Genomic DNA, 26,129 nt, shown 5'->3' on the forward strand with positions numbered 1-26,129 from the left:
TGTATTTCGTTTACTAATCAAAGGCAGTGAACAAAAGAGCAGCAGGCACAGGAGCCCCTGTCTGGAACTACATGTATTCTCTTTCTAAAATATTCTCTCTTCTAAAACAAAATGATAGCCTGAGATGAGGATCTTCTTGAGCTTCCAAAACTGAACACCAAGTGTGTTGCTGCTCAGAAGCCAAGCAACTATGCTCCTCCCAATCTGGCAGGCTGCCACAGAACACAAACCCAGAAGACCCTGCTCAAAACCAACCTACCTCGTCAGATGCCTTTTGAGCTAAGGAGCCTAAAAACCTGTGCTGCAAGGCAACCACAGAAGCTGGAACAGTTTTCAACAGAAGACTGTTCAGACCAGTCCCTAGAAGGAGATGAAAGACTATGTAAATAAGCATCATAATTATTTGGTAGACAAGTTTTGGTAGTCAGGATTCACAGGTTTTATTTTTAGTTTTGAAAGGAAGTATGCTTTTTTTACAGTCAATCCCAGTTGGCCTCTTTCTGCTTTCACTGCTCCTACCACTTTAGCAAGAGAAATTACAGTACTTCTCGCTTCAGCTGCTCATAGGCTTTCCTGTAATGGCAATATGAAACTGGGATTAATTGATACTCGCATTGTTATTCACAAAATCATACAGGAGAGGTGGCTGCAACCAGAATTAATGTATAATTTATGTCATACTTATGTTTCCTACAAAATCCTAGCCTTACACTTGAAGAATCTACTCTGCTCGAGCAGCAAGTTCATATACAGTATTAGGGATATATCAGCCAGATTTGTTTTTATATATAGAAAGCACAAGTCCTATAGAAACAGAATGGCTAGACCTTGGGCACATTAAGGAAAACTTTTCTACCTGCAAATGAGTTCCTCACTACCTAGAAATTACATACTTATAGGGTTCCCCCACACACTTATAACCAGAAATCATCTTCTTTTCAAGTAATCACACCTTCTTTTTGTATTTTAAATTATTTTCTTACAACCAAACGAATGGAGGTTTGTGCTAGAGACGCATGTCACCCGGTAGACTAATGATCAGTGAAGAAGGCACCGCCGTGACTCACCGTACCCTCAAATAACCTCCAGACTGTTCCGACAAGAGCTGCAGCAGAACATGCTGGCTGCTGACTCAAACAGATGCAATACGCACGGCCTCATTCCCTCGCAGAGTGCAGTGCCTTCTCTGTGCCATTAAATATGATTCATACACAGCACGTTGCCAAATCAAAAGAACAGATCAACATTAGCAGACAGTAAATTCTAAGTCTGCTCTTCTTTGAATATTACATGCAAATAACCTCTAGTATAATTCTGCATATAGCAACTTGCCTTTCAGCCCCAGTAAGGATGTTACAAATTTAACACCCTCAATAAAAACACACATCCATTTTGACCATGTAAGCACCCAAAAGAAACATCAGAGACGCCTGACACCAAAGGAATAAAATGCCAGGGTTTTTTTACATCAACTGTTTGTTACTAGCAGACTGCAGTGAAAGCACTGACATCAAAGGTCATTAAAACCACATCCAAAAAAAATCTTCAGATTTCATAGAATCTACCATTCATCCTGACTCCTTCAGAAAAGGAGCCAGTGCTTTTGGTAGAAAGAAGAACATGTGACAGAAGAGCTTTTGAGCAATGCTGTCAGACAGCATGGCAAGAAGCAGTTCCTGTCTTGACAAGAAACTCTGAGAGAGACAGACTTGGCTAATAATCCCATCCTTTACAGCCAGACAGGATGTGGTTCTACAACAAAGAGACACTATTGACTCCATTAACCTACAGTGCTGGAAACAAGTCACGAAAAAAGTATTAATTTCCACTGCTCATTACCACCCTCAGAACAGCTGCTACATACTTACCTATCACTTGGCAGTATTTTTCAAGAGAATGCTGTCATCCAGAGAAAACAGCATTTCCTAAATCTTAATACTTTCTTTCTTAAAGAAACAACAAATACAGGAGTTAAACCTGGTCTTATGTTGATATTTTTATATATGATGAATTAGTCCCTTCCTATGGTATAATGCAGACTCTCAAACCAAAATAATTGATCTTGCTGTCTAGAATTTGTAAGTTTCACTAGCAATGAGTTTAACTTCCAGTTTTCAGTGATGTAAGTTATGGGTTGGGGTTTTTTTCCTGGTAAAGCAATAAATAACTGGGACAGAAACTGTATTTCAAGACTGGTATTAATACAGAGATCTGCAAATAATTGCATGTACATTTTACATGGCTACAACAATTTTCTATGGTGATATTGGAGATCTGCATCATAAACCGAAAATATTTTTTTAAAAAAGTTATCATTAAAGGATGATGTCAACTGCATAATCAATACATATAAGTTTTCAGCACTCCATGGCTTGATAAACAAAAATAACCATTTATTTACATATCTATCTGTATACTGCTTTTTTTTTTAATCCCTTCCCCCAACTTGTCCTCCATAAATTCAAGATGTGGGAAGTCATCATGCTGTTTTGGTATTTAGCTTACTGAGCCCCTTCCTGCCTTTCTCTGTTTTTACAAGGAATAAGATCTTTGTCAAATTCAGACAGCCTGCATACAGTAATGAGTATCAATTGACAATGTTTTTGCCATTAAAAACATAGAGAAACTGTCAGTACATTGGGAAAATAGCTTCCAAAAAACTATTAACCTCTATAATGTGTTTCTGAAAGTGGCTTATACTCATTGAGTAACTTATTCCTCTCCCATCCAAGTAATGGTCCTCCCTCTGTCAAACTGAAGATGAACAAGAGGCTTAAACATTGTGTTCAATGTCACAGGAGTGTGATGGGCTTTGTGGTAATATCCAAGCTGTTAGAAGTTCCAGTGAAAGCTCCTCCCAGAGATGTAATTCATTCATGTGACGTGTCAGAGCACAGCACGTTGGGGACTGCACCACCAGCCCTGACTGGGATTTTGTGAGGAGCCAGCTCCCATCCTGGGATACCTGAGAGCATCACAGAATCGTTGTCACCTGTGAGTCACAGCAAGCGAGAGTCTCTGCCAGCCTCCCCAGCTGCGCAGGGACAGGGCTATCGATAGGGGAGCTGTTCAGGCAGCCACAACCCACTTCCTTCCACTGAAGGCCCTCCAGCAGCTTCCTTACCAGCCAGACAGCAAAGCTGCGAAGACACACCAGCAGGCACGGGAAAGGCCGGCGTTTTAGCATGGAGACTGCACCCTTGTCAGGTGACTGCACACAAGCTGCTTCATGTAAATGTCTTCTTCATCACTGCAGTGAAGTGTTTTCTGCAGGCAGCTGCATACTATGTGTCCTGTGAGCTGCTGTCACTGACCACGTACAGGCAATATTGCAACACGGCATTCAACTTCGAGAAGGGAGCTGTAGAGAGCAATTAACAACTGAAACATCCTGCCCTCTGAGGAGAACTGGGACTACTTAAAGATGATAATTGTCATTAACAATCCTGTAGCCCGTGGAAAATGCAGAGCTCTCGCTCCACCGTCCCTGGACTGACTCAGGTGGAAAGCACAGCTGTAAGAGGGGGCAGCACAGCTGTAAGAGGGGCACACACCCTACACACTAGGCAGGTACCAGCACCACAAAACTACAGCTGACAGCATAAGAGGAGCCCAAGAACCAGGACACTGAATAAATACCAAATGGCTCTCAGGAATTGTAAAGGGAGTAAGAGAGAAAGAACAAATGGCACATCGACATGTTGGGTCTACATCTGTAAACTCTCTTTCCCCCTCCCTGACTATTACTGTTTCAAGTTCCTTTAGAAAATTAAGGCTACTGAAGCTGAATCCTCAGCAGCCTACGGAACCAGAGCTCCCACAAGGGGAGTGCTTTGAGAAGAGAGATTTGAAGCTAGTGAGAAAACTTAAGCACTGTTTTTAAAACAAAGGTCTAGCAATCAGGAGGTGGCAAAGGACGAGGTGTCTGTACTCTAAGCCCTGTATCTGACCTCAAAAAGCATGTCCTACACACTGCCCTGACAAACCACACTATGGGCACAGGATTCAAAAGTATGATCCAGAGGACTGTTTTATCTGTGATGGCCACAGGAAGGAACTCATCACAAGATTGTTATATATCTTGAATTTGCTCATAAATCTGGTTAGCCTCTTCTAAAACCACAGAAGAAGAGGTTATGCAGCTTACTGCTCAGTTCCTAAAGGGTTAGGAAACACCCAGAATGAAAAGCTTTCTGTTTACACAGAGAACATCTTGAATCTGGACACGATGACCTCCCTACAGTCATCAGTCCTGTGGAAAGGATCCTTGCACAAAACCTAGCAAAATGAAGAAGACAACTGGGGATGAAGAGGAGAACGCAGCTGAATGTATCCCTTCAGCATCCTACGTGTCCAAAGTGAAGAATCTGTAGGTGTTACAGAAAAGGGATCCACGATTCCTCAAACCTAGATTATATTGTGAAGAATTTGTGAAATTATAAAATTCCTCTGTCTGTGCCCATCACCCCAGTTCCTTAGTCTTCATTACGCAGAAGTAGCATCGGGGGTTTCCTGCTTTCAGTTTTTCTTCCAAGAGCTCTGATGAAAGCTGTAAAAGTACGTCACTGGTAATCCGGGACTCCACACAAACATACAGTCTTCTCAGTAGCCACTCCTCTATTCAGTACCCCACGTGGAACCAAGGCGAGGGATTCTCTCCCATCCCATCTCTCCCATCCTTTCCTCCAAGAATGGCAAAAATGACAGCATGAAAACATCTCCACAAAGGAGCAAAAGCAAAAACCCCACTGGACTCCATCTAATTCTCATCTGCAATCTTCCGTGGCAGCAGTAATCCTCCTTTCAAAGGTAAAACGGAGACCACAGCTACCTCCAGATCCTCTATGATTCTATTTATCTCAGCAAGTACAATCTATGTGCTCTGGTGAAAGAGCTGAATACGTTGAACCACCTTCCCTCTCTTCTTGCAGATAAGAAAACAGGGAGAACAAAGACTCCCCCTTTTGACACCAGTGAGCTCCTGCAACAGTTCTCTGAATTTGGAAGATTATGATCTTGTATTCTGGGAGTCACTTGCCTGAAAAAGCTATGTTTTATTGTGTACCTCATTCTGGCTACAGGTAGGAAGAGTGAACCAGCAGCTACTAGAGACTGAGTCTTATGTGCTAACAAATTCAATCTAGAAAAACAAAAGCTGATGCTGAACAGGAGAAAAACGATCAAAACCACCAGCAACAATGGTAAATAGCACAATGACACTGTGATGTTTGCATTCTTTCCTCAGTTCCGCACACTCACGTTTTTGTTTTTTGCTGATGAATTCCCAATTCCTTTTTTTCCCCTGCTAGCAGCCTCCATCCCAACACAAGCCCCTCAAGACAGCTCTAGAAGCACCAATATGGCTTGCACTGTTATCAAACAGCAGCAGAGAATTAAACCAGGCACCAGTCATAGCCTGGAACCAAATATGAGCAGTTCAAGCAGACGATTCTACTGCTTTCATACCTATCCCATTACTGATGGTATCGCCTTTCAAACAGTGAGATACAACCTCCTATCTCAAAACAAGCAGCACATCCTGGAGGCAAAGGAAGAAGTGACTGAATCCTCCTGTCTCAGCTGAGCAGCAATCCCAGTAGACAAAAGAAGAATTACAGAATGACGTATAGCCAAATTTTTGAATGACTGCAAAATTTTTGTCAAGATTGGAAATCAGACAAAAAGGGGGGTGGAGGGGTGTCTTCTTGGCTATTTTTATGCCTAGGGATCATAAGAAATCATAACTGAACTCACCTTCTGCCGCAAAACTATTCAAGAGAAGGACTTTCCAGTAATAGAATTATGTTTCCAGCCTTCATGGTTACAAGCTGAGCCTAGAACTAATATCAAGCTGCAAATCACTGTGTGCATGGGTCAGGAGAAATGACTCAGATCTGTAAACTGCCCCATTAATCTGAAAGCAGAGCACTACTGAGTCTGTACCAATGTGGTAGAAACTGGCCTTTCTCCACATGCAGTATAAAGATGAAATCTTTGCTAACAAATTTCATCACTTGGTCGCAGTCAGGAACTACGTTATTTACCCCACTTGACAACTGCTCCCACTTGCAAGCTCGTCCCTCAGAGAGCTACTAACCTGCAAGACTGTTCAATGAGCATTAAATGTAAAGAATAAAGCGAATACAGGTTTTGTCTGTACAAAAGAGACAGAAATATGGTCTGGTGAACTGATCAAAGCCATTGAGGCAGGGGGATGGTGGGGGGAGGTTCAGTGAGGGTGGATCCAAGCTACAATCTCTGACACTGGACACCCAAAACACACTGTATAAAAAAATAAAAAAATGCAGAACAAGTTACTTGAAGATCATGATAAAACCACTGGCCAAGAACTATAACAGTTAAAAACATACAGTATAGAAAATTATTTCACATATGGGTTTTTTAACTTATTTCCACTTCTCTGAAGGGAATGCTAGAGAAAAATAAAAGAAAAGGAAAAGTAATTAGCCTTACTTATTACAGTTAATTTGTGGGTAGTTCATACCCACGTTCTCATATCTACCTTGGAAATGAAAAATAAGCCTCAGTTTCTGGTAAATTAACATTACTGTTTTCATGTGCATACATGGTTACCAATATTCTTTGGCTCTTTGAAGTTCTGGATCATGGTTGAAAACATAATTTCAAGAAAGAAGCAAGTATCTGCTTTGGCTTAATGGCTGATTTTCCATACAAAATTCAACACAATCAGTTACTGTGTTTTCTCCATTTACTTTTTATAGTCAAAAAATTATAGCTGGCTAACAAGAGTATTCCGAATTGATTGTGTTTTATATATCTTGAAATTACTTTCTGTTACCTCCCATCTTCATCTCTCATTTATGAAAATAAACAGATATTTCAGTTCATTTAAAAGACAAACTCTAAAGGCAACTAGCAAAAACCTGGATTACATTAGTTGAAAGAACTGTACTGAAACTGTACTGGGAAAGCAAACTGCAACTAGTGCTTTTAACTCACAATGTGTATCCTAAGACCCTGCTTAAAACCAGTGTAAAAGGTCCATATATGTTAAAAAAAAAAAATTTCCCCAACAGAAAGTAACTAGCTATTGACTGCCTTTCACAATCTCACTGTGCCAAAAACATTCATAGCTAAGTAACCTGTACTTTATACAATTAAATTACTTCAATTTAAAAAAGAAAAAAACACACCACAAAAATAACCATCAGTGACACAGTGTAAATACATATACTAAAGCGTATATTAAAATAGCATTAATACATAAAAGAAAGTGTTCAGAATCCTGTAAAACCAGGGGAAAAGCCAGTCTGTCTCCCTTACTACCCAAAATTTGCTTAAAATAACACAAACAGAAAGACCTGGGTCAGGTGGACAGGCACAGCATGACTTACAGTTTTCTAATTTTCTTGGTAAGTAAGATATCATACTTCATACTACCAAAAGGCAGACTGATAAAGGACCAGTCAAGTGACATCTAATAGCGTTAACCTCCCCTGCCTGGACGTGCAGAACAGCTGTGCTTCCTGCTTTCATCTGTACTTCGTACGTGCATTCATAATGTTTAAGGAGATGACATTGGTCATCAGAGGCCACTCTGAAAGGAAGCTTAAGCTAGGTATTCAGAGGAGGGCTTAAAAGGTCCAATAAAAGGTACAGTGGATAAATAATCTAGTATACAATCACATGTGCCAATAATGTCATTTGTATTGAAGGAACTCCAAGTTCATCTATCATTAAAAGATTGTGCAACTGTAGCAGCCAAAGATGTTGAAATCAACATTCTACAGCAGTGACAGTAATTTCAAAGCCATGTGCCAAAATACAATTAATCAGAGTTCACTGGGTATTTTGACAGTAACACAGGAAAACAGTTTGTCACAGAAAAACCATATGACCAATTAAGAATGCCATCAAGCCCCCTATAATCATAACCTTCTAGTAATATGAATACCACAGTGCTTATATATGCAGATTAACTGCCAAGATCTAGGTTATATATATAAAGGACAGAAGATCTAAACTGTTAATTGAAGAGCATATGGAAAACTGCATGAATTCTTCCCTAACAAAAGCTCATCTGAGATCATGCGCATCTAAAGGAAACAAATTGCTGCATGTACAGCAGAGCTGCGTTTCTACCTGACCACATTTTGGAGGGGGAGGAAAAGAAGTGAAAAGTCACAGCAGGTGACACATACTGGTCAGGCTTATAAAAATCATCTGCAATCCCTTCACCTGCAAATCAAGTCAAACACATTGTTCTGCTAGGATTGCACCAGTCTTGACTAATCAAATCCTACCACTGTCTGCAGCCACCTTCACCAGCAAACTTGATGGTGCTTAGTGGAGATTCATAGAATTCTGTCTGTCTAGGCGATGCCTGACAGAAGTCAGTTTGCTACAAAAGTTCTGATGCAATCTCAAATGTGGAACTGCCTTTTTCTTTCCACAAGGACAGAAGCTAGCGTCTTACTAGGAAGCAGGAAAACATCCATAAGGCCCTAAGTATTTAATAAATGCACACAGTGACTCTATTTTAGTTTTAAGATAATTCCAATATGAAAGAGTTCCAAAAGACTTCTGACTTATTTTAATTCTCCCTCAATCACCAATAAAATGCCCCAAATATTTCTCATTCTCCCCACAGAAACTGCACTATGAGTCTTAGAAAATGACTGCGCACAAGTGCCTATCACTCTACTTGCCAGTAAAGAATCAATAGCAAATTCTTTACCAGCTCTCAAATCACATTGTAAATGCTTCTTACCAAAGAAGTAAAACAGTATTGATTAAGTCTGCCCTAAGTAATCTACAGAATGAGACTGAAAGCCAGAGGTGCTGCCCAGTCTTCAGGATTAGCATCTTGCCTGAAACTTCAGTAAGGTCTGGTCCTGGCAAACTTGTAGCACCAGTTCACAGAGGTGTCAAGACCTCTTCATGTACAACCCACTACTAATAAGATTCCTCAAAGCAAATGTGTTATGGTGCATCTTCAAACTACCCTTTCTGTAAGCTATGAAGATATAACCTGGCATTTCTGTAACACTTTAGATAATCATGATACAAAAAAGAAGTTGGCTTTAAATTTAAAAGCAGTAAGAAATTTTTATGAATCATTTGGACTACTTAAAAGTATTAGAAGTACTAAAAGCATTGTAATTTACAGTAGTAAAAGTACTATAAGCAAAACCATACCTGGCCAAAAAGAAATACTGGAACCAAAATGAACAGGCTTTAGCTTGCTGACAGAGCCTCACTAGAATACTGGTTAGAACAAATACAGCCTATTCCAGACAAATACACCAAAATGCATATCAACATGTTTCTCTAAAAAGCCAGTTAAACTTTAAATGCAATATATTAATGCAAAAAATTTCTATAAAGCACATAAATGGATTTTGGTTGTATTCATATTTAATATAGAACTTTATTATTATGCTTTCAAAATGGCTAAATTTATCAACCAATGATAAGTAGTACTATTCGGCTCATTTCAGGATTCAGCTAAATGTTTCAGTGTTTCCAAAGGCATCCACTCACTCAGCCCTACAAACGAGTACTTCATTCTTATTGTGATGGTACTAATACAGTTCGTAGCAATCCAATATACGCATTTAAAATCCCAGCAAAGCTCTTCAATGAAATATGTAAGAATTTTTCAAAGCCATCTGCAAAAGCCATGAACAGAAATATAATTCTGCATCATTTATTAAAATAAATGAGGTACCTACCTACCCAATGTCTTCAACTCAAAAATGATGAAAAATTTCAAATTAAAATATTCAGTCAAGAGTTTTTCAGAATGTTGCATTATATTTAAGAATCATTAATTTTTTTTTCTAAAACAGCTCTGTTCAAAAACTGAATATTGAGAGGCTTCATGTAAATTTCTAACAATTGGTTAACTAACAGATCAAGTCTTTTCCATAAAGCAATCAAAATGCAACACAAAAGCAGCTAGTAAAAAACCAAAAAGTTTAATAAAATACTTTTTTCTATCCATGATTGGTGTAGAGCCTATGACAGTCAGTAGACAAAAAATAAACACTGTATCATTGTGTTAATAATTCACCTATCTGTAAATAAGAAGTCCGACGTACTCAGGGTTAGATGAGGTCAGCCATGTTTCTCTAGTAAAATATTAATTACTGCTAAAGGATACTATTTTCAAACAAAGACTCCTTCCCTAATCAATAGTAGACTATTCTGACTGCTAACAAAGTCAGTCTAGTGAATATTTTTCTGAAATTGTTTTGATTCCTAAATACTTTATAAAGCCCTAAATTTACAGTTCCTAACATTGATTCACCTTCCCATATTAAATGTATTCTATGTAATAATGCTTTTTAAACATGCAGTGCACACAAAATAAGATTAAATATTTTGAAGAATTACTAGTAACTATTGTTGAAGTAACCTCAAGCTTTACTGCAAGGAAGAGCAGGTAAAACAGGGAAAAAAAAAACCAAACCCCAAACACAAAACCAAGTTTCACTGTATGCCCTTCCCCCATTTATGTAAATGTTCCACACAGCAGAAGGTAGAAAAGCAGAACTGTTATAAAACCACAAATATGATAAAGTACTTGTTTCTCAATACCTGATGAATTTCAAAAAAATTAAAACTGTTTCAGCACTGTTCATCATTTGTTGCAGGCTGACATCATCCTAACAGGACACACATTGTGAATAGAAACACCAATGTCTTCACTTTACATTTTTGCTTTTTCTTTTAAAAAGTCGTTGAAAGTGTACTTGCCATTTCTAGCCCTTGACTCAACTTCCTGATCTGACCAGCAGCTGGAAGGATGTTAATCCAAAAGGTACAAGAAAGGAAGTGGTAGAACAATATGCTCCCAGTCCTGGCCTCTCATGCTCACAGAAAATGGATTTTGAACCTACTGAAGACAACTGGATGCAGCACGTAAAGAAAAAAAAACTGTATTTTTTTTCTTTTATTAAAAAAACAAACAAAAAAAAAAACCCAAACCACAAAACCAACAACAACAACAACAACTAACCCCCAAACAACTAGAAGAAAACTACTCAGCAGAAGAAATAAACCTGTGCCTTCAACAGCTTCCTCCTCTATTCGTCTTTGCCCATCAATACTCCCTTGCAATTCCAATTACCCTGTGGTTACTACCTAATCACATCTTCATTCTTGTCATGAGTGGCACGACCTGCAGCCAACCAACATTTCCATTCCTCCTGCCCAGCTGGGGCACATGCAGAACCACCAAATCTGAGAAAGGCTTCAGAACCACTGATGAAATCTGTGTCCACGTAAATGCTCCCCCATTAAATTCAGAAAGTAACATGCTCCCCATACAAACACGCACCTGAAAAGAATTGGCAACTGCTGTTATGGCAGTGAAGCCAGGAATAAAGGACATACTGGTTTTACTACTTAAGAGTTTGTTTTTCAGAAATTAAGAATGATAGTCACTTACCAGAAATTTTAGGACATTGAAGATAAAAAACACAGTTTCTATCCCAGCTTCCTCAGGCAGGTTAAACACCTGAAGCTGACAAGCTGTTCTTGAACTTCTTTCCTACATTCAGTTTTCTCCTTAGAAGTTAAGACAAATTTAAAAAGTAAACATACTAGATGTACAACATCAAAATCATTGCTAGAACAACTTAAGCAGTTTATGAGGCTGCTATGGAAATTTGACTTTTCGTGGCCCTCAAGAAATTGCCATATAAGAAAACAGATCACTCATGACAAATTTAACATGCAGACCCCATTTACAATGCTTTAGCACCTACGACAAAGGAAGGGGAAAAAAGGAGGAAAAAGGGGCAGGGGGTGGGGCAGGACGGGACAAACTTTTGCTCCCAAGTACTTGATTTAATTTTTGTAGTGTAACTGAAGGCCTGCAACATTTGCCAGCAAAAGTTTCTATTAATGGCAGCTAACTACCAAGATCTCATTTCAAAATCTCTTTCAAATGCAGAGCCCTAAGAGCACAGAATGATGGAATGAAATTGAAATATATAATAAAACAGAAGTAATCAATATTTTCTGGTATAGACAATGCATAATAGTAATAAACAATAGCACTTCATTCTCACATATATCCCTGATCCCTGCTTAGTTCACAAGAGTTTAGTGTATCTTAGAACTATCACATGGAACATTTTTGTGTAAGGCTGCGGGGAGTGTATGTGTACATTCCCTAGGTGATAGAGCTTGCTGATCTACCTGAAATTGAAGGGGTTTTAAGCCAAAGTACAAAAAAGGGGAGGTAGTAGCACCGTCCCTTTCAGCATCAGCAAGGGATTGGTTAAGTTCAGTGTGAAACCACATCCGTAACAGATTGAGCTGAAAGGAAGTTAGGGTTTTGTTTTTAACCCATTTGCAAAGCAGAAGCACTTTAAATATTACTACCATAGCCTTACATTATGACAACCTTTCCTGCCCAACAGCCTAACCAGCAACACAAGTGACATATTCACCCCAGGAGGTGAAAAAACTATCCTTTTCTCCATCCAGTTTCTTTGTTATCCCAAATATTAACATCCTGTTCCACACCACAAGGGCTCAAAGGACTAAAAAGTCTTCCATTGTGTCTCCTCTCCAATCCGTGTTGTCGATTCTGTCTTTGAATTTAGCAACACAAGATTCCCCACCATCACTTACCCCACTTATTCAAAATTCTGAAAGATAGATCCAGTGACAAGACTTGGTGCTACTGCTGTAAAAAAAAAGTGCTACAAGAAATTCCCAGAAATCAAGAGAATATTTTTTCATGGGCACCAGTTCTGTGGTAGATGGAGGAGAAGCTAAAATACTGCGATACAATTGTGACATGACAAAATGCTCTGTGGAGTCACTCCATAGAAAAGGAGACCTTGGAAGCAATGGCTGCTTTGTTTATATGCTAGTAACCAAAATTCAGGTGGAGCTAAAGTATATGCTTTCTTAATACCATGAAAAAAACCTTCCTTCAGATTCTCAGCACTTTGCAAAATGCAGACTTTCACCCTAACCTAGCAAAACACAGTGTCTGGCCCTGACTGCAACATTTTTACTTCATCCAGACATTAATTTCACCTGAAGCTCCTACGTTCCAGCTGTAGAAGACTACAGAAGGCCTTGTGTATCGACACAGTAAAGTACTGAAATACTTTTCCAGAAGAGGTGCTTTGCATTTTGGGCAGGTTCTCCGTGCTGCTGTACATTTAAAGTGGATATTAAGACTTCAATACAGCACATCACCAGATTCACAGCAAAACCCAGAAGAAACTGCTGGAATTCTGGGAAAGGAGAACAAGTAACTCATAAAACTCTAATTACACCTTCCATAACTCATCTTACTCAAGTGAAGACAAAGAGAGCAGTGCTTCAGTATTGCACAGCTGACAAGTCATTAATGCACAGAAGCAGCAGTGAAGATTTTAACAGTGGGTGGCTTTCAAAATTAGCTGCCGAGTGGATTTGACAGGTGTAAAGCCCAGCTGCTCCTCCCCACCATCACAAGAAAAACACCAAGCAGTTTTTTGTGGATAGAAGTCTTCTGGCACAGCTTTCCTTATTCTGGACAGCCACCATTCAGATGGAGGACAAGTACCACACTGACATCTTTCCCTCACTGTACAGACTCTCAACAGGTATAGGTTGGGAAATATTTTTTTTTTAATATAGGGAGAAAAAATTATGTTTATGTACATATCTCTAGATACACATGCCTCTATAAATATACCCACACATATATGCAAGTATATAAGATGCATGTATATTATAATATAAGTCATAACTTATATAAATAGCAGCAGCTAGACTGTGAGCTACCAGACTGATGGAGATAACAAAAGGCACTGCAGGTACTCATTCTTCCAATGCCAAAGCTCTGGAAGCTGAATTTCAAAAATAATGTGCTGAAATAACCAACTGCATACACATGCTTATATTCTGCTCAACACTATCTCCAAGTTGAGCTGATCCTTCTAGTTCATTGAAGAAGTTCAAACTATCTAGACAGCTACAAAGTGATTTGGTGTTTTAAGCACAAATGGAAAATTTGTTCTCATGAATGCTAGGGTGGGGGAGGGGATTAAATCAAGGATTTGGGACTTTCCAGTCAATTCCAGAGGATCCAGCCTAGCTCTTTGCTTTTATACCTGATGAAGCTGTGGATTAGGTCAACACTAAAGCTGGAAGTGTGAATGCAGTTCAAATACACCTACACTGACTTTTATCTGACTACAGTATCAACAGGAGCATAACCATATATTGAACCAATATAGGTTTCAGCATCAGTTATGAAATCAATATGCAAGCAACTATCCTGCACTGAGCTCCCTGCAACTGTGGCTACTCTGCTCCGCTTCAGCTACTTAGCTTGAACATAGAACCTCAAGAATCTTTATGTCCATCTTTTACAGAAGCACATACAAATTATTAACAGCATTTCATTGCTATCTGTCTTTTGAACAGGTGTAAGTGACAGAGGCACACTGAACTGGGAGTACTGCTTAGTGTTGCTGCTGAAGGACACTAAACAATATCTAGTTATTTAATTTGTGTTATCCTTGGAGCACAAGGAGAAGTGCTTTACTAGCAGGAAAGAACCTGCAGTACAGAGACCTTCAGGATGCTGTGACATATTAAAGCAGCTTTATCTAGAGAAGCTGCCAAAATGGCAACTCCCAGGCCCATATGATCAAAATTACTTCAGCCTTAAAATAACAGTAAGCACAAGGTCAGAAAATACTCTTGTTTGGAATTCTAGCACTCCTGTAAATTAATTTGACATTAAAAACAATTCTTTGCATAGCACTTAACTACAAACAACATTTTATATATGGAAGGCGTGCTTTTACAAAACTAAATCTGTTCAAATAGAAAGGGTCTCCATTGCTTAGAAATTCAAGAATAAAGTAAAAAACAAAAATTAAGTATAAGCTTGCTATTAGCCAACACCTTGGGACAAAAGACCTTGGAACAAAGAATGCAGTAGTGTAAAGTGCACAGAAAGCACCAGGGCCACATACAAGTCAGCACAGCAGTGAGGCTCTCCACTCGGTCACTCATTTCCAGAGTGGGAAGCCACAAGACAACACCCATATTTCACAACAGAGCATCTGGGGAGGCAGATTTCAGTTTATTACTCTTCATTTGGGGCATGTCCTGGGAAGGTAATGGCCTCTGCTTAGAAGACTGCGTGGAGAGCAGCGGCTCCCAGTAAGCAGTAGTTTAAAAAAAGCAAGTGCCAAAGTACACAGGCGGGATGTGGTACTGCTTGAGACATTTATGTTCTGTGGGAATATTACAGTAACATACTCTCCAGCGAAGTAATCTTTGAACCATCTCCAAGTGCTGTTTCTGCATGTTACTGTCTTTCACAATGCAGCAAAAATCAGGTCATTTGTGCTCTGCTGAGTCAGTTACTTAAATTTTCTCTTCCCCAAGCTCTAAAGTGCCTTAAATATTTTCCAAGCAGCTGACAGGTTCCAAGGATTTTCTTCTCTGTTGTATGTATCTCCTCTTTACCCCGTATTAGTAAGGTATACAAACACTAGAATTCTGATGCAGGGAAAGGAGAAGCTGAGAAAATCCACTATTAGTTTTTGATTCCTGGAAGCTACAGCACTTCCTCCCCTCAAATCTGAAATGTCCTCAAAGTTTTTATATTTTAGGACTCAGGAGACTGAGTCTTCTCTCTGCCTTGCTTTCTATATACACAGTAATCCTTTGTGAATTTATTTCTTTTTACTACTGGAGTATTTTGAGTGTCTGCTAGGATTTAATCACTGTATCTGGCAGTGTATATACCTCCATTTTTCATTGTGCAGAGAGGACAGGCTGCAGTGAAGTAGAAGGGGGAATGTTAGCAGTTATCTACAGAAACTCCTGACTTTGAAGGGGATGTCTGATCCATGGGACCAACATATAAAAGAGAAACTTACTCAGAAATGCTAAAATTAGACCATCAAGGCAAGGAACAAAACAAATCCCTGAGAGAGTAAAAAAGTGGTAGTGCGTCACAGTACAGACAGGAATGAACAAGGGACCTGTTCTACTTTCCATCATTGTGCCAAAAATAAAGAATTTGATGTGCCTCAAGAATCTCTGGAAGATCTATAGAAGCTTGTTGTTCAATCTGTACACTTCCTTCCTTAATCATGACACAAATGCCAATAAACTGGCACTTCATGTTTGCTTTATAATCTAACACAATCAAGCCAGCCGAAGCAGAATGCAGTCAAGCAAAAGGATTCTGCAATTGACAGCTGGGACAGAGGGGCAGGGAGGGAGGAGGGAAAGGCTACATCAGGTCAGAGGACAAGTCTATCCTCCACATGTCCATGAACACTTCTACTCTTATACTTTACCACCAAGTACCCTAATATGCAGTCAGCACATGAACATACGGGCTCATTCACATCTAACCAGAACTCACACATCCACCACCACGCAGAACAAACCTCATCTCATTCTTCTGCAAGATGACCTCCTCATTAGCACGATGGTCAGACTAAAGGCCCACAGTCCCACAGGTGCCACTGGCACTGTCCACTGTAAATCAGCTCCAGATTCTCACAGTGGAAAAAGAGTCAGTCATTGCCAATGAAGACCTACTCTTTGTCCCTGGTTTCGTTATAAGCCTGGCTAAAGCTCTAATCTTGCAGAGCCCTGGACAGAGTCCCAGGAAAGACTGTTCTCAAGCCACTGGTTTAGCAATGACTTCACTTGTTCCAAGAAAAAGAGACAGGCGGATGGAGGACACAGTCTTTTTTTTTTTCCACCAGTGGGGCTGGGGTGCAGGGAGTAGACTGAGTTGCTCCTGCAGCTACCCTGCATTACGACACAAGCATATTCAAGATCTCCTCATGAAATGTATTTTAGTTTTTATATGTATACTCTTCACAGATATACAGTTGCAAGACAACCAGTTCTTGCGGTACGCCAGCACCAAAACTGGGACCAACACAGTTATTGCAGACCTTTGTAGTAGTTGAGACCACAGGGTAAATCCTTTGGTTTGACAAGGTGAGTACGTAAAGCTAGTGAAGCACTGTCTCCATACTCAAACCAACAGAGAATTAGTATGGATTCTTCTGATTTGTTATATATGAATTCATACTGAATTCACAAGCAGCACTGGTTTAATTATAACAACAGGCAACACGTACTTTACAAAACAAACCATACCCAGTAGAGCGCACAAAATCACTGACCCATCACCTGTACCTGTATGTAACCTCCCCAGGCACACACCTCTGCCCTGCCAACTAAGTGTACCATTCCCCAATCCTGTTTTTCATCATATCAGACAGAGTCAAACTGTTTCGTCCTTTGGCATCTACCCTGCACAAGACTGTCAGTTTCTTCCAAAAGGAAAAAGCCAAAATAAGATAATTTTCCTTCCCCTGTTCTACAATACTCTCTTCCTTTCTCATTGCAAGTGCAAAAGTTTCTCATGCGTGCTCCCATTCAATGCATTTTCCTTATCTCCAATTCCAATCCTTTTCTTTCCAACCTCTTGTATTCTCTTAGTTCTTTTTCCTGAAAGTACAAACTTGCCATCATCTATCCACCTTAAACTCCTTCAATATTAATTGCATTTTCAATTACCCTTCTTTCCTTATTGTCTTGCCAAGGTGAAGGAACATGCCCCTTAAAACGCCTGTCTTAAAGCTCTTCCTTCCATTTCTATCTGTAGACCTTCAACGATAAATTTTCATTTCAGCACATTATTGAAGTTTCCAAAACCCTCTTCCCAAACAAACAAAAAAATATTAAGGCACTCAGTCCCCCATTCACCATGTAAAGTTGATGCTGTTAAAAAACCCAAACTGCTATTTAAGTTTCACCATGGTGGCCTCTCCTAGTTAAGCCTATCACCTTAAACTTTTCTTCCACATTATTCTATTATACTCTAAAATGTCTCTAGTAGCTTCTGTCCTTAGTCCTTCTCCTTCTACAGTCCTTTTTCTCCTTCTACACTATGTGTCTAATATGCAATTAGAGAGATTGTAATTAAATTCAAACTGGCAGTTCACAGAAGCATTCTGTTCTGTCCACATTAAAACCTTGGCTCCAGTTTTCCACCCCTGCCCACACACTTACTTTCACCTCCTTTCTTGGGTGCTGAGGGGATACCCATCATATACCTAAGACTTCAGCCTGAACTGTATCATAGGCATGATTTTATCACTGATCTCTAACATCCTAGTACTCAAACTATTTCTACATCAGGAAAATTAATAATTTACTCCCCCTAAAACACAACTGTTCTTATCCACCCACAGATCAAAAAAATTTATCCATCCTCTCAACTACTTCAAAGTTGTTTCCTGAGGAATTCAAAAATGAGGCAGAATTGATTTTTTTTTTTAAGTACTGGTAATTCTCCTAGCCCATCACTACCCCTTTTTTTAAATATCTTTGTAACACACACCCCTTGCTTACCAAACTAAGCTGATGCCTTCAATTTCAGCATCTATGTTACTTTTCTTAATCCCTTAACATGGAAAGACACACCACTCACTTTCATTACCTATACTTTTTAAGTTTTCAAAATCCATGTTTATTTTTTTTCCTATGCTACCCCTTTGGCCAAGAAGTTTTCTTCGGCCTTGACATCTGTAAAGCATCTCTGTTACCTGAGGTAAACAATAAGCATTGTCTACCAAACACTCTCTTCCCAATGTCTAAGCTACATTTATGCTGACATCACTTACCACCACTGCCATTACGCTTCCTGATAGTCTTTTTTTCCATGCTTGTAAATACCCCCACATGAAGGGTGATTTCCAATTATACCAGTCAGCTAGGCAGACAAGAAGTTCTCCGTTATCGCCAGAAAATCATCTCACAAGAAGGAAAAGTGTGTGATTACAGCGTGAGCAAGCTGAGGCACTACACTTACTCTCTCTTTCACAGACTTGCACAGCGGCCCAGAAACAGGTACCTAGTCAACATCATCACAGCGACCCTGACACAATGAAGAATATTTCCTGTTGCTGCCAACAGGCCTCCAGGCTCATTTACAGTCAACTTTTCACCTTCGGCATGAACGAGTCGGGAGCTCTACTGAAAGAAAAAATAATCTCATTATGAGAGAAACTGAATTCAGGGCATAATCTATCCCTCCTCTGTTACTGAGTTTCTGAACAGGGAGAAAGAGGCAGTACTTCTCATTTCCTCACTTTCCCAGCAGCTGACATGAGCCTAAAAGCTTAAAGCACAGCTACATGAGATCAATGAATACTGCACTTTCAGTAACGGCACACCTGGGGCATTCACCCATGTAAAGATCACAAACATTTGTGACCAACTTGCATCCTAGCAATTTCATCTATGAAGTGGGGTTACATTGTATCACACAACTAAAAGAAATCAATAATTGTGAAGCACACTGATACCAGACTGACGACTGCCCACAGAAAGCCCCACAGGAAATTAAAGATTTTGTCTCCTGATCAGGTTTGAATACCACACAGTAAACACAGAGTATGTTGATCAAAGAGAACAGGTGGTGATAGCCATCTAAACATACAAGCACTTTCCACTCACTCCACTAAAGGCAAAGATCCTGTAGAACTACTACATAAAATACACTCAAATATTGCTTTGTTGCATATGCATTAGCATCCAAAATAAAGTTCTACCAGAAACTTTTATTTTGGGATTAAGTATGAAGACAAGATAGTCAAGTACATGATATTTTTTTTTCAATATAGTTCACATGCATGGGAAAGATTGGACTTTTCCTTTAACAACTACAGCAAGACTCAACTTTTCCAAAAGCGTGTATTACCACACTCAGGTTTACACATAAGAAGTACAGATACTCCTATCATTGTTTGGAAAAAATCAAAAAATTTTACCACCTTTTCCAATGCTTTCCCATTTTTAGTAAGTCTTGTTTTGACAAAAAAACCCTCAAATCCAAACCCTCATAGAGGTCATCCACTCCACCACACCAGAGCGTTCAAACAGGCTGGAAACAAAACCCAGAAGTATTATGGCAATTTGAACACCCTCCCTGTTCCCCAGGGCCTGGTGTGCTCAGTGCAGCTATTGATATGGAGCAGAATTCTGGGAGGTCTCTATGGAAGGAATCTGCTCTAACTAGAGTTAATATCCTGTCTCTGCACTTTCCCTCAAATACGGGTTTTCTGGAATGGATGACTAGAGGGTTTGACTCAGAAAACAATTGCTAGAATATTTGTAGCCAGGCCAAGTACAAATGCTGAGAACTTGTCATCTTTAACATCTGGAAATTGTGACCCAACAAGCCATCTGAGCCCTACTTTGGACTATAAGATTCCAATTTTTTAATTGTAAAAGCAGGAGGTGGATCTTATGCAAGTCTGTCTTCTCAAACCTACCAGCTACCTCAAATCTAAACATTAGAACATACCAGCTACCTCAAATATAAACATTAAAACAAGAAATAAAAAGATGGAGATGAAAGAAAAAAATGTTTCTGCCTTCTGCTAGACCAGTAGAAATTTGGAAAAGTCTCCGAGAGAAAGGTTTGACTAAAACATTTTCATACATTAGCAAACACTTTTAACTTGGGGACCAGATCAGCAGCCAGACTATCATACTTTCTAGAAATACGCCCCCTTTAAACCCAAGACTGATCTCTATCCTAGAGAGCGAGAATAAAAGCATGTAAAATAGCACAGTACTTAGACACTAAGTTCTAAGTTGCTAACAGATTTTGGAATACCCATCTCAACCAGGGAGAGATGGGTGGCTTCACAAAGCTAATGACATGACTCCCTAAAACTAAAAATTCTTGTTCAAGGATATACTAACATGAAACAGAAAACTTGCCTGTACAAGCAAGTATACGAAACAGCCTGTACATCCAGAAAGTTAGCTTGTTTTACTCAAGTACATTAGCACAAACGTACAGGGTGAGTCAAGTAGGAATACTAACTGAAGAGGAAGAAAGTCCATCCTAAGCCATCTATGCATCTCTTCCACCACTAAGCTTTCTTGAACAGCCTGCTTCATGACCATCAGCATGACTGTTCCAACCACAGCTGCAGAGAAGTAATTGTGACAGCATTTCAGAGAGTGCATCAAGTGCTCAGAAATGGGAATTATTTAAATGAAACACAGGTAAAGCTAAAGTCTGGAGGAAAAAAATTCCATCACCTCAATTCATTACAACTAAAAAAATTTCTAAAAACCCAAGACTGAAGTTAGAAATACTAAGCTGAATATCAAATATATCTAAGACTCGCCCTCACTATTTTGACAAATTTGTTGGAGCTCCCTTTCACTTGCTGGTCTGTGAAAAATCTTCCCCTAATCTCTACAAAGCAAAAAAATTCCAATAAAATATGTTCCTGAACTCTCATATTTATTTGGCTCTTCTGAAGACTTTGGTAGCACTACTCATTTCTTTGGAGAAAAAAGAATACATGTTTTTTGCTTATTAGATTATCTCATCAGATCCTTAGTATTCATTAGGTCTACCTGAAGCCACGTCAAAAACGGACATGACCTCCTAGCAGTTCTCGCAGCTTTAATGTTTGGGCATCAATCCAGAAAGAAAAAGAATCATAAGTACCATCTCATAAGCCAGGCATAAAATTATCACTGTTTTATTGGTCTTCGCTCAGTTTTCTGATCTTTCTGAACTCTGAATTTTAGATACCTTCTTTGTGGGACTGGAGTGTATCACAAGCTTAAGGGTTTATTTTTTACCTTAGTTTCAATACCCCACAGAGCAGTAAGATAATGTTTGTACGATGCTATTACTGTGTAAAGTGCCACTAGTTCTATTATGTCACTCAGACTGGTTTTGCAGTGTTCAAAGTTGATTCAAAAAGGAAGACGAGTGCCTGTTATCACATCACTCCCATCCTTTCAACACAAACATGGTTTGTTAGTATTTTCTTATCCTCTTCTTATCCTCCCTCCTGCTCCATGCTCACCACTTTCCACCACTGTTAAAGTAACCTAGGCAGTTTCCTAAGAAGGACAGAATTAAAGAGATTAAAATAGTTTAGTAAATGCTATTGTTCAAGGATCTTACCAATGCAGGCCACTGAATTTGTTTGATCTTTGATCCCTGAGTCTGGCTTGGGTCCTTTCTCTTCGCCCAGACCAGCTGGTACTCCACCAAGAAGGTTGCAAAATCTTCATAAACTTTAACCCATTCTCGCTTTTCCCATTCAAGGTCATCAAATTCCACATATACCTGGAGAAATTTAAGAGAAGGAAAGGGCATACATTATTACATATACACAGCATATGTGCACCTACATACACTTCTGAAAGTGTGCGTTTTAGCATTTAATGCCAGAGTTTCATTCATGTTATTGCTATAGTATTGAAATTATATAATCAGTTCCTGTACCACAGAAATTTTTATGGGCACTGAATTTGTGGTCAAGAGAGGAGGGTTACATTTGCTAAAACATTACTGTTAACATTAGGTATCTTATCTCATAAGCGGGAAGTATAACACTAAGTATTTACTAGTACCAGTATAACACTAAGTATTTACTAGTACCATGCAAATAATACATACAGCTATTTACATATCAGTAAATAAGTTTTTAAAAAAATTCTCATTCTCAGTTCAAATACTTGTCCTATAATACAAACCAACCAAATAAAGAGTTGGCAGGAGGGGGTGTGTGTATGTGCAATTTGGAGCAGAGCCAGAAAGGACAACCTGAGTCTGCAGACCCTGCTACTACCAAGCTCAACACGCAGCACCTAGCAGAAGCAGCTGTTTCTTGCTGTTTCTGTCCTGGAATCCCTCTCCTTTGGAGGGGGGGGGGGGGGAAACCCCCACCTTTTGTTTCCAGCTAAATTAATTTGGAGCCAGTTTGCAATTATTTGATCTTGTGCCATCTCTGTCCTGTAGGTTATACAGTTCTCCTCGACACGTTCACTAAGCTAAATATGCCAAACCTTTTGTCTCCTCTTGTAAAGCGAAGAGGAAACTCTGAGCCAAAAAAGCTATTCGAAAGCTATCTGCATTAGCATACACAAACTCTTCTAAAAGTTTCAAAATGACAGAATCTACTGAAAATTCAAAGAAAAAAATCAATGTAATCAATTGTTTTCTTTTCCAAATTATGAGAAAATTAGTAAGAAAAAAACATCTGGCATAAAAAGTCACTGCTTGTGACACAAACTGCAGCGGAGACGATGCTTTGCCACCCTCCTGAGTTTCAGCTCTCAGCCACACCCAAGGCAACTTCTGAAACTGGAGTTTCTTCCTCTATCTGCTTCTGAGAACTTAAATCACTGTCACAGAAATATTCTTCTTTTAACTTTGGTTAATTTTAGGCCTGCAACATACTTCCTTGTCTAGACTTTGTCTCACACTTTCCAAACCTGTATTACATAGTACTCCTCTCACCTCGTCCTTTTCCCTTCTGTGTACACAACTTCAATTTGCACCAAGCCTCTTCTCACTCCTGTATCATCCCAGTTCCTGCCACACTTTTCCTAACCCATGTTACTCCCATTCTGTTCCTACACACTCCTTTCCTTTTCCCTTCCCCTTCCCTCTTTAAAGCATCGTATAAAGAAGGTAACTTACTGCAGTTACTTTCTTCTATGACAGCCCATTATTGCATTTCCACTTAATACCTGTCCAAATAAAAAGGAAGAAAAGTAATTTCTTCTCCTGTCAAGCTACACTCAAGTCTATTCACTTATTTCACTGTTCCCCCTCCTCAGTACCTCCATGAACTGCTCACTGCTCACTATCGCAGCTATCACTTGCTGCCCACCTGACTCCTTTTCATCCATCCCTCTACCAAATACTGACACCCAACTGCCCCATCATCATGCATGCTCGTTGTCACCAATACCACATTCATGGCCATCTGGTCTTTCCACATCTTACCTCACATCTCATCTTAATACTCATTTTCTTTCTTGCCTGGTCTTAATGACTGGGTCAAGATAAAGCGTGTGCAGGGCAGCTGTCCGCATTAAATACCGTTCCTGCTATCTCCCAAGGGCAGAGCTTTCCCTCTGGACTCATCACCTCAACATCTGGAATTTCTGCTGTTTGCCTGCTGCCACTTCTCAGACTTTTCTAAAACTACCCTGGCTGATCCAGTCATCCCCAATCTCTGCATCACCTTCTTCACCAATGCAACTACTCTTTTACCTTTTCCCTTTGCCCATTTCACTCACTGAAAATATCAGGAAGCTACTGCTAGTCTTCACGGTGGTATTAGAATCAACCCTATAGGAACAGTTTGTATACAAAAATGCCCTCTCACCTCTGTTGTTCATTATTAGAGCTATCACCTGTTATTCTAACAAAGCAAGTACAAAACAGCTGCAAAACCTCAAAACGAAAAATTGTAAATTGACACCTTTCAGTAAAAAGCACTTTTTAATAGCTTAATTTCTATAAATTGCAACTTTATTATGTATTTGAAATTAGAGTAATAATTTCTGAATCGAAACAGTTAGGAGTAAGCATAGTAATGCTTTAAAGCACAGGCAGTAAAGTACATCATATCTTAAATCATCTTAGCAGCAGCATCTTGTATTTGCAGCTACTTTGAACCCTTCTAATGAGACATTTACCTCTGCAATTGATCAAATAACAGACATTAAAGACAACCTCAACTGATAGTGCAGTCCAAAAATCATTCTCTAAAGTCACCCTCCTCCTGGCCCCTCCCTCCTCCAAATTCCACTCAATTGTCCTGGACATTTTACTTGGGTAGTCTGTAACAGGGTGTAAGAGGTTAAATACCAGACCTCACAAAGCAGCAAATTTAAAAGTCTAAGAGGGCAAGGGGAATCAAGTGAATAAACATTTTTGAAAAAACGCCGATAAGTCTAAACTGGAGTTAGCAGTTTAGAAACCACCACATTAAAATATACTGTATCTTCTGGACACCAGCCAAAACTTGTGGATAACTGTGATACAATCTAGTGTTTGTGTGCAAGTTTTGCACCCCAAATAAACTGAAATCTGGTGTAACGACAGTGGGAGTTATTGCTGAGCTATCTGCAGATTCTCCTGGCACCATATAATTAGATCTTCAACGGAGCGGTTCCAAGAAAAGTGGAGAAAGGAGCATGGCGCAGAGCCAGTCTGCCATTGCCCAGGGCACCATATTCCTCCTCTAGTACAACACACACACAACCTTACTTGGGAGATACTTCTGCCAGCTTCCACAACACTCAGGTTTCCATGCCAAGACTATTAACTATCTGCTGGCTTTTGAAAGTTCATTTTTGAAAGGCAGAAACAACACACACTAAACGCAGAGCCCACTCCTTCATCCATTCTCTTTTTTGCTAGGAAATATTTAAATCAGGAAAACCAATTATTAATTTTTCTAAGCCAACGGTAAAGCCTCTGAAGAACACAGGCTTCCTCTTTCTCTGCACACTGACCTACCGCACAGAGAAGAGCAGCATCCCAAGCAGCACAATTTATGAAAGGGACTAAAAAGGGAAGAGGAGGAGGACAGGAAGCAATCCAGCAACCTACGCCAACAAAATAAGATGTAGAGCCAAAGTTAGACCCCCTAAGGAGTGTAAAGGCTGAAAATATTTAATCTTTCTTGCTTCACTGACAAAACTCTGTACAGCAAGAAACTCTACATTTGCCTCCCTAAGAACAAATGTTGATTTTGAGATTTTTCAGCCAAATTATGCTTCCTTGCCTTGTCAGCTGCACAGCAGTTTGTGTTCCCAGAGTGGCTGAAGTCTTCTCACCACGTATGCATTCACATGCATAAAAAGTAGAAACTCCCACTGGGACGATATTATAGTTGTAACTGGCATTAATGTGCTAATTTTGTAACTCACTACTATTTTCCAACAGGAAGCAGCATAAGCTTTTAGCATCTTTTCCAAGTAAAGCAAGACAGCAAATTAATTTCCAATGGAGTGAGCCAAACAATTGCAACAAAATATTGCCGTTTCAAAGCCAAAACACAACAATCATGGTGAAATTCCCTACATGTAGTGCTGTGATCCAGAGTTTTCCAGTCACTTCTGCTCCAAAGAGATATGCCTGACCAAGCAAGTTCTGAAACCCTTTAAACTGTCATGAAAGCAGTGTTGACTTCCAGTAAATTTGACTTCAAACGCTAAAAAACATAGTTGAGGCACCATCCACTTTCTTGAAAACACGTGAGAGGGTGGATTCTGTTTGTAACCTCCATGTT

At 39.5% G+C, this 26,129-nt stretch overlaps 1 protein-coding gene across 3 annotated transcripts in view; it reads right to left on the minus strand.

Moving 5' to 3' along the window:
* Positions 1-26,129, minus strand: part of JMJD1C (jumonji domain containing 1C) — a 165,957-nt gene that overhangs the window by 89,843 nt on the left and 49,985 nt on the right. For 2 of the 3 annotated variants that reach the window (XR_008749917.1, XM_055819417.1), the window contains exon 2: positions 21,998-22,162. Coding sequence is in view for 1 of the 3 variants with exons in the window: in XM_055819417.1 (XP_055675392.1) it covers positions 21,998-22,162 (165 nt within the window). In the remaining 2 variants the exon portion in view is untranslated. Of the gene's footprint in view, positions 1-9,716; positions 9,900-21,997; positions 22,163-26,129 lie in introns of those variants that run through there. The other variant, XM_055819426.1, reaches the window with a different exon arrangement.

Source organism: Falco peregrinus, chromosome 1 (genome assembly GCF_023634155.1).
Source record: "Falco peregrinus isolate bFalPer1 chromosome 1, bFalPer1.pri, whole genome shotgun sequence".
NCBI lineage: Eukaryota > Metazoa > Chordata > Aves > Falconiformes > Falconidae > Falco > Falco peregrinus.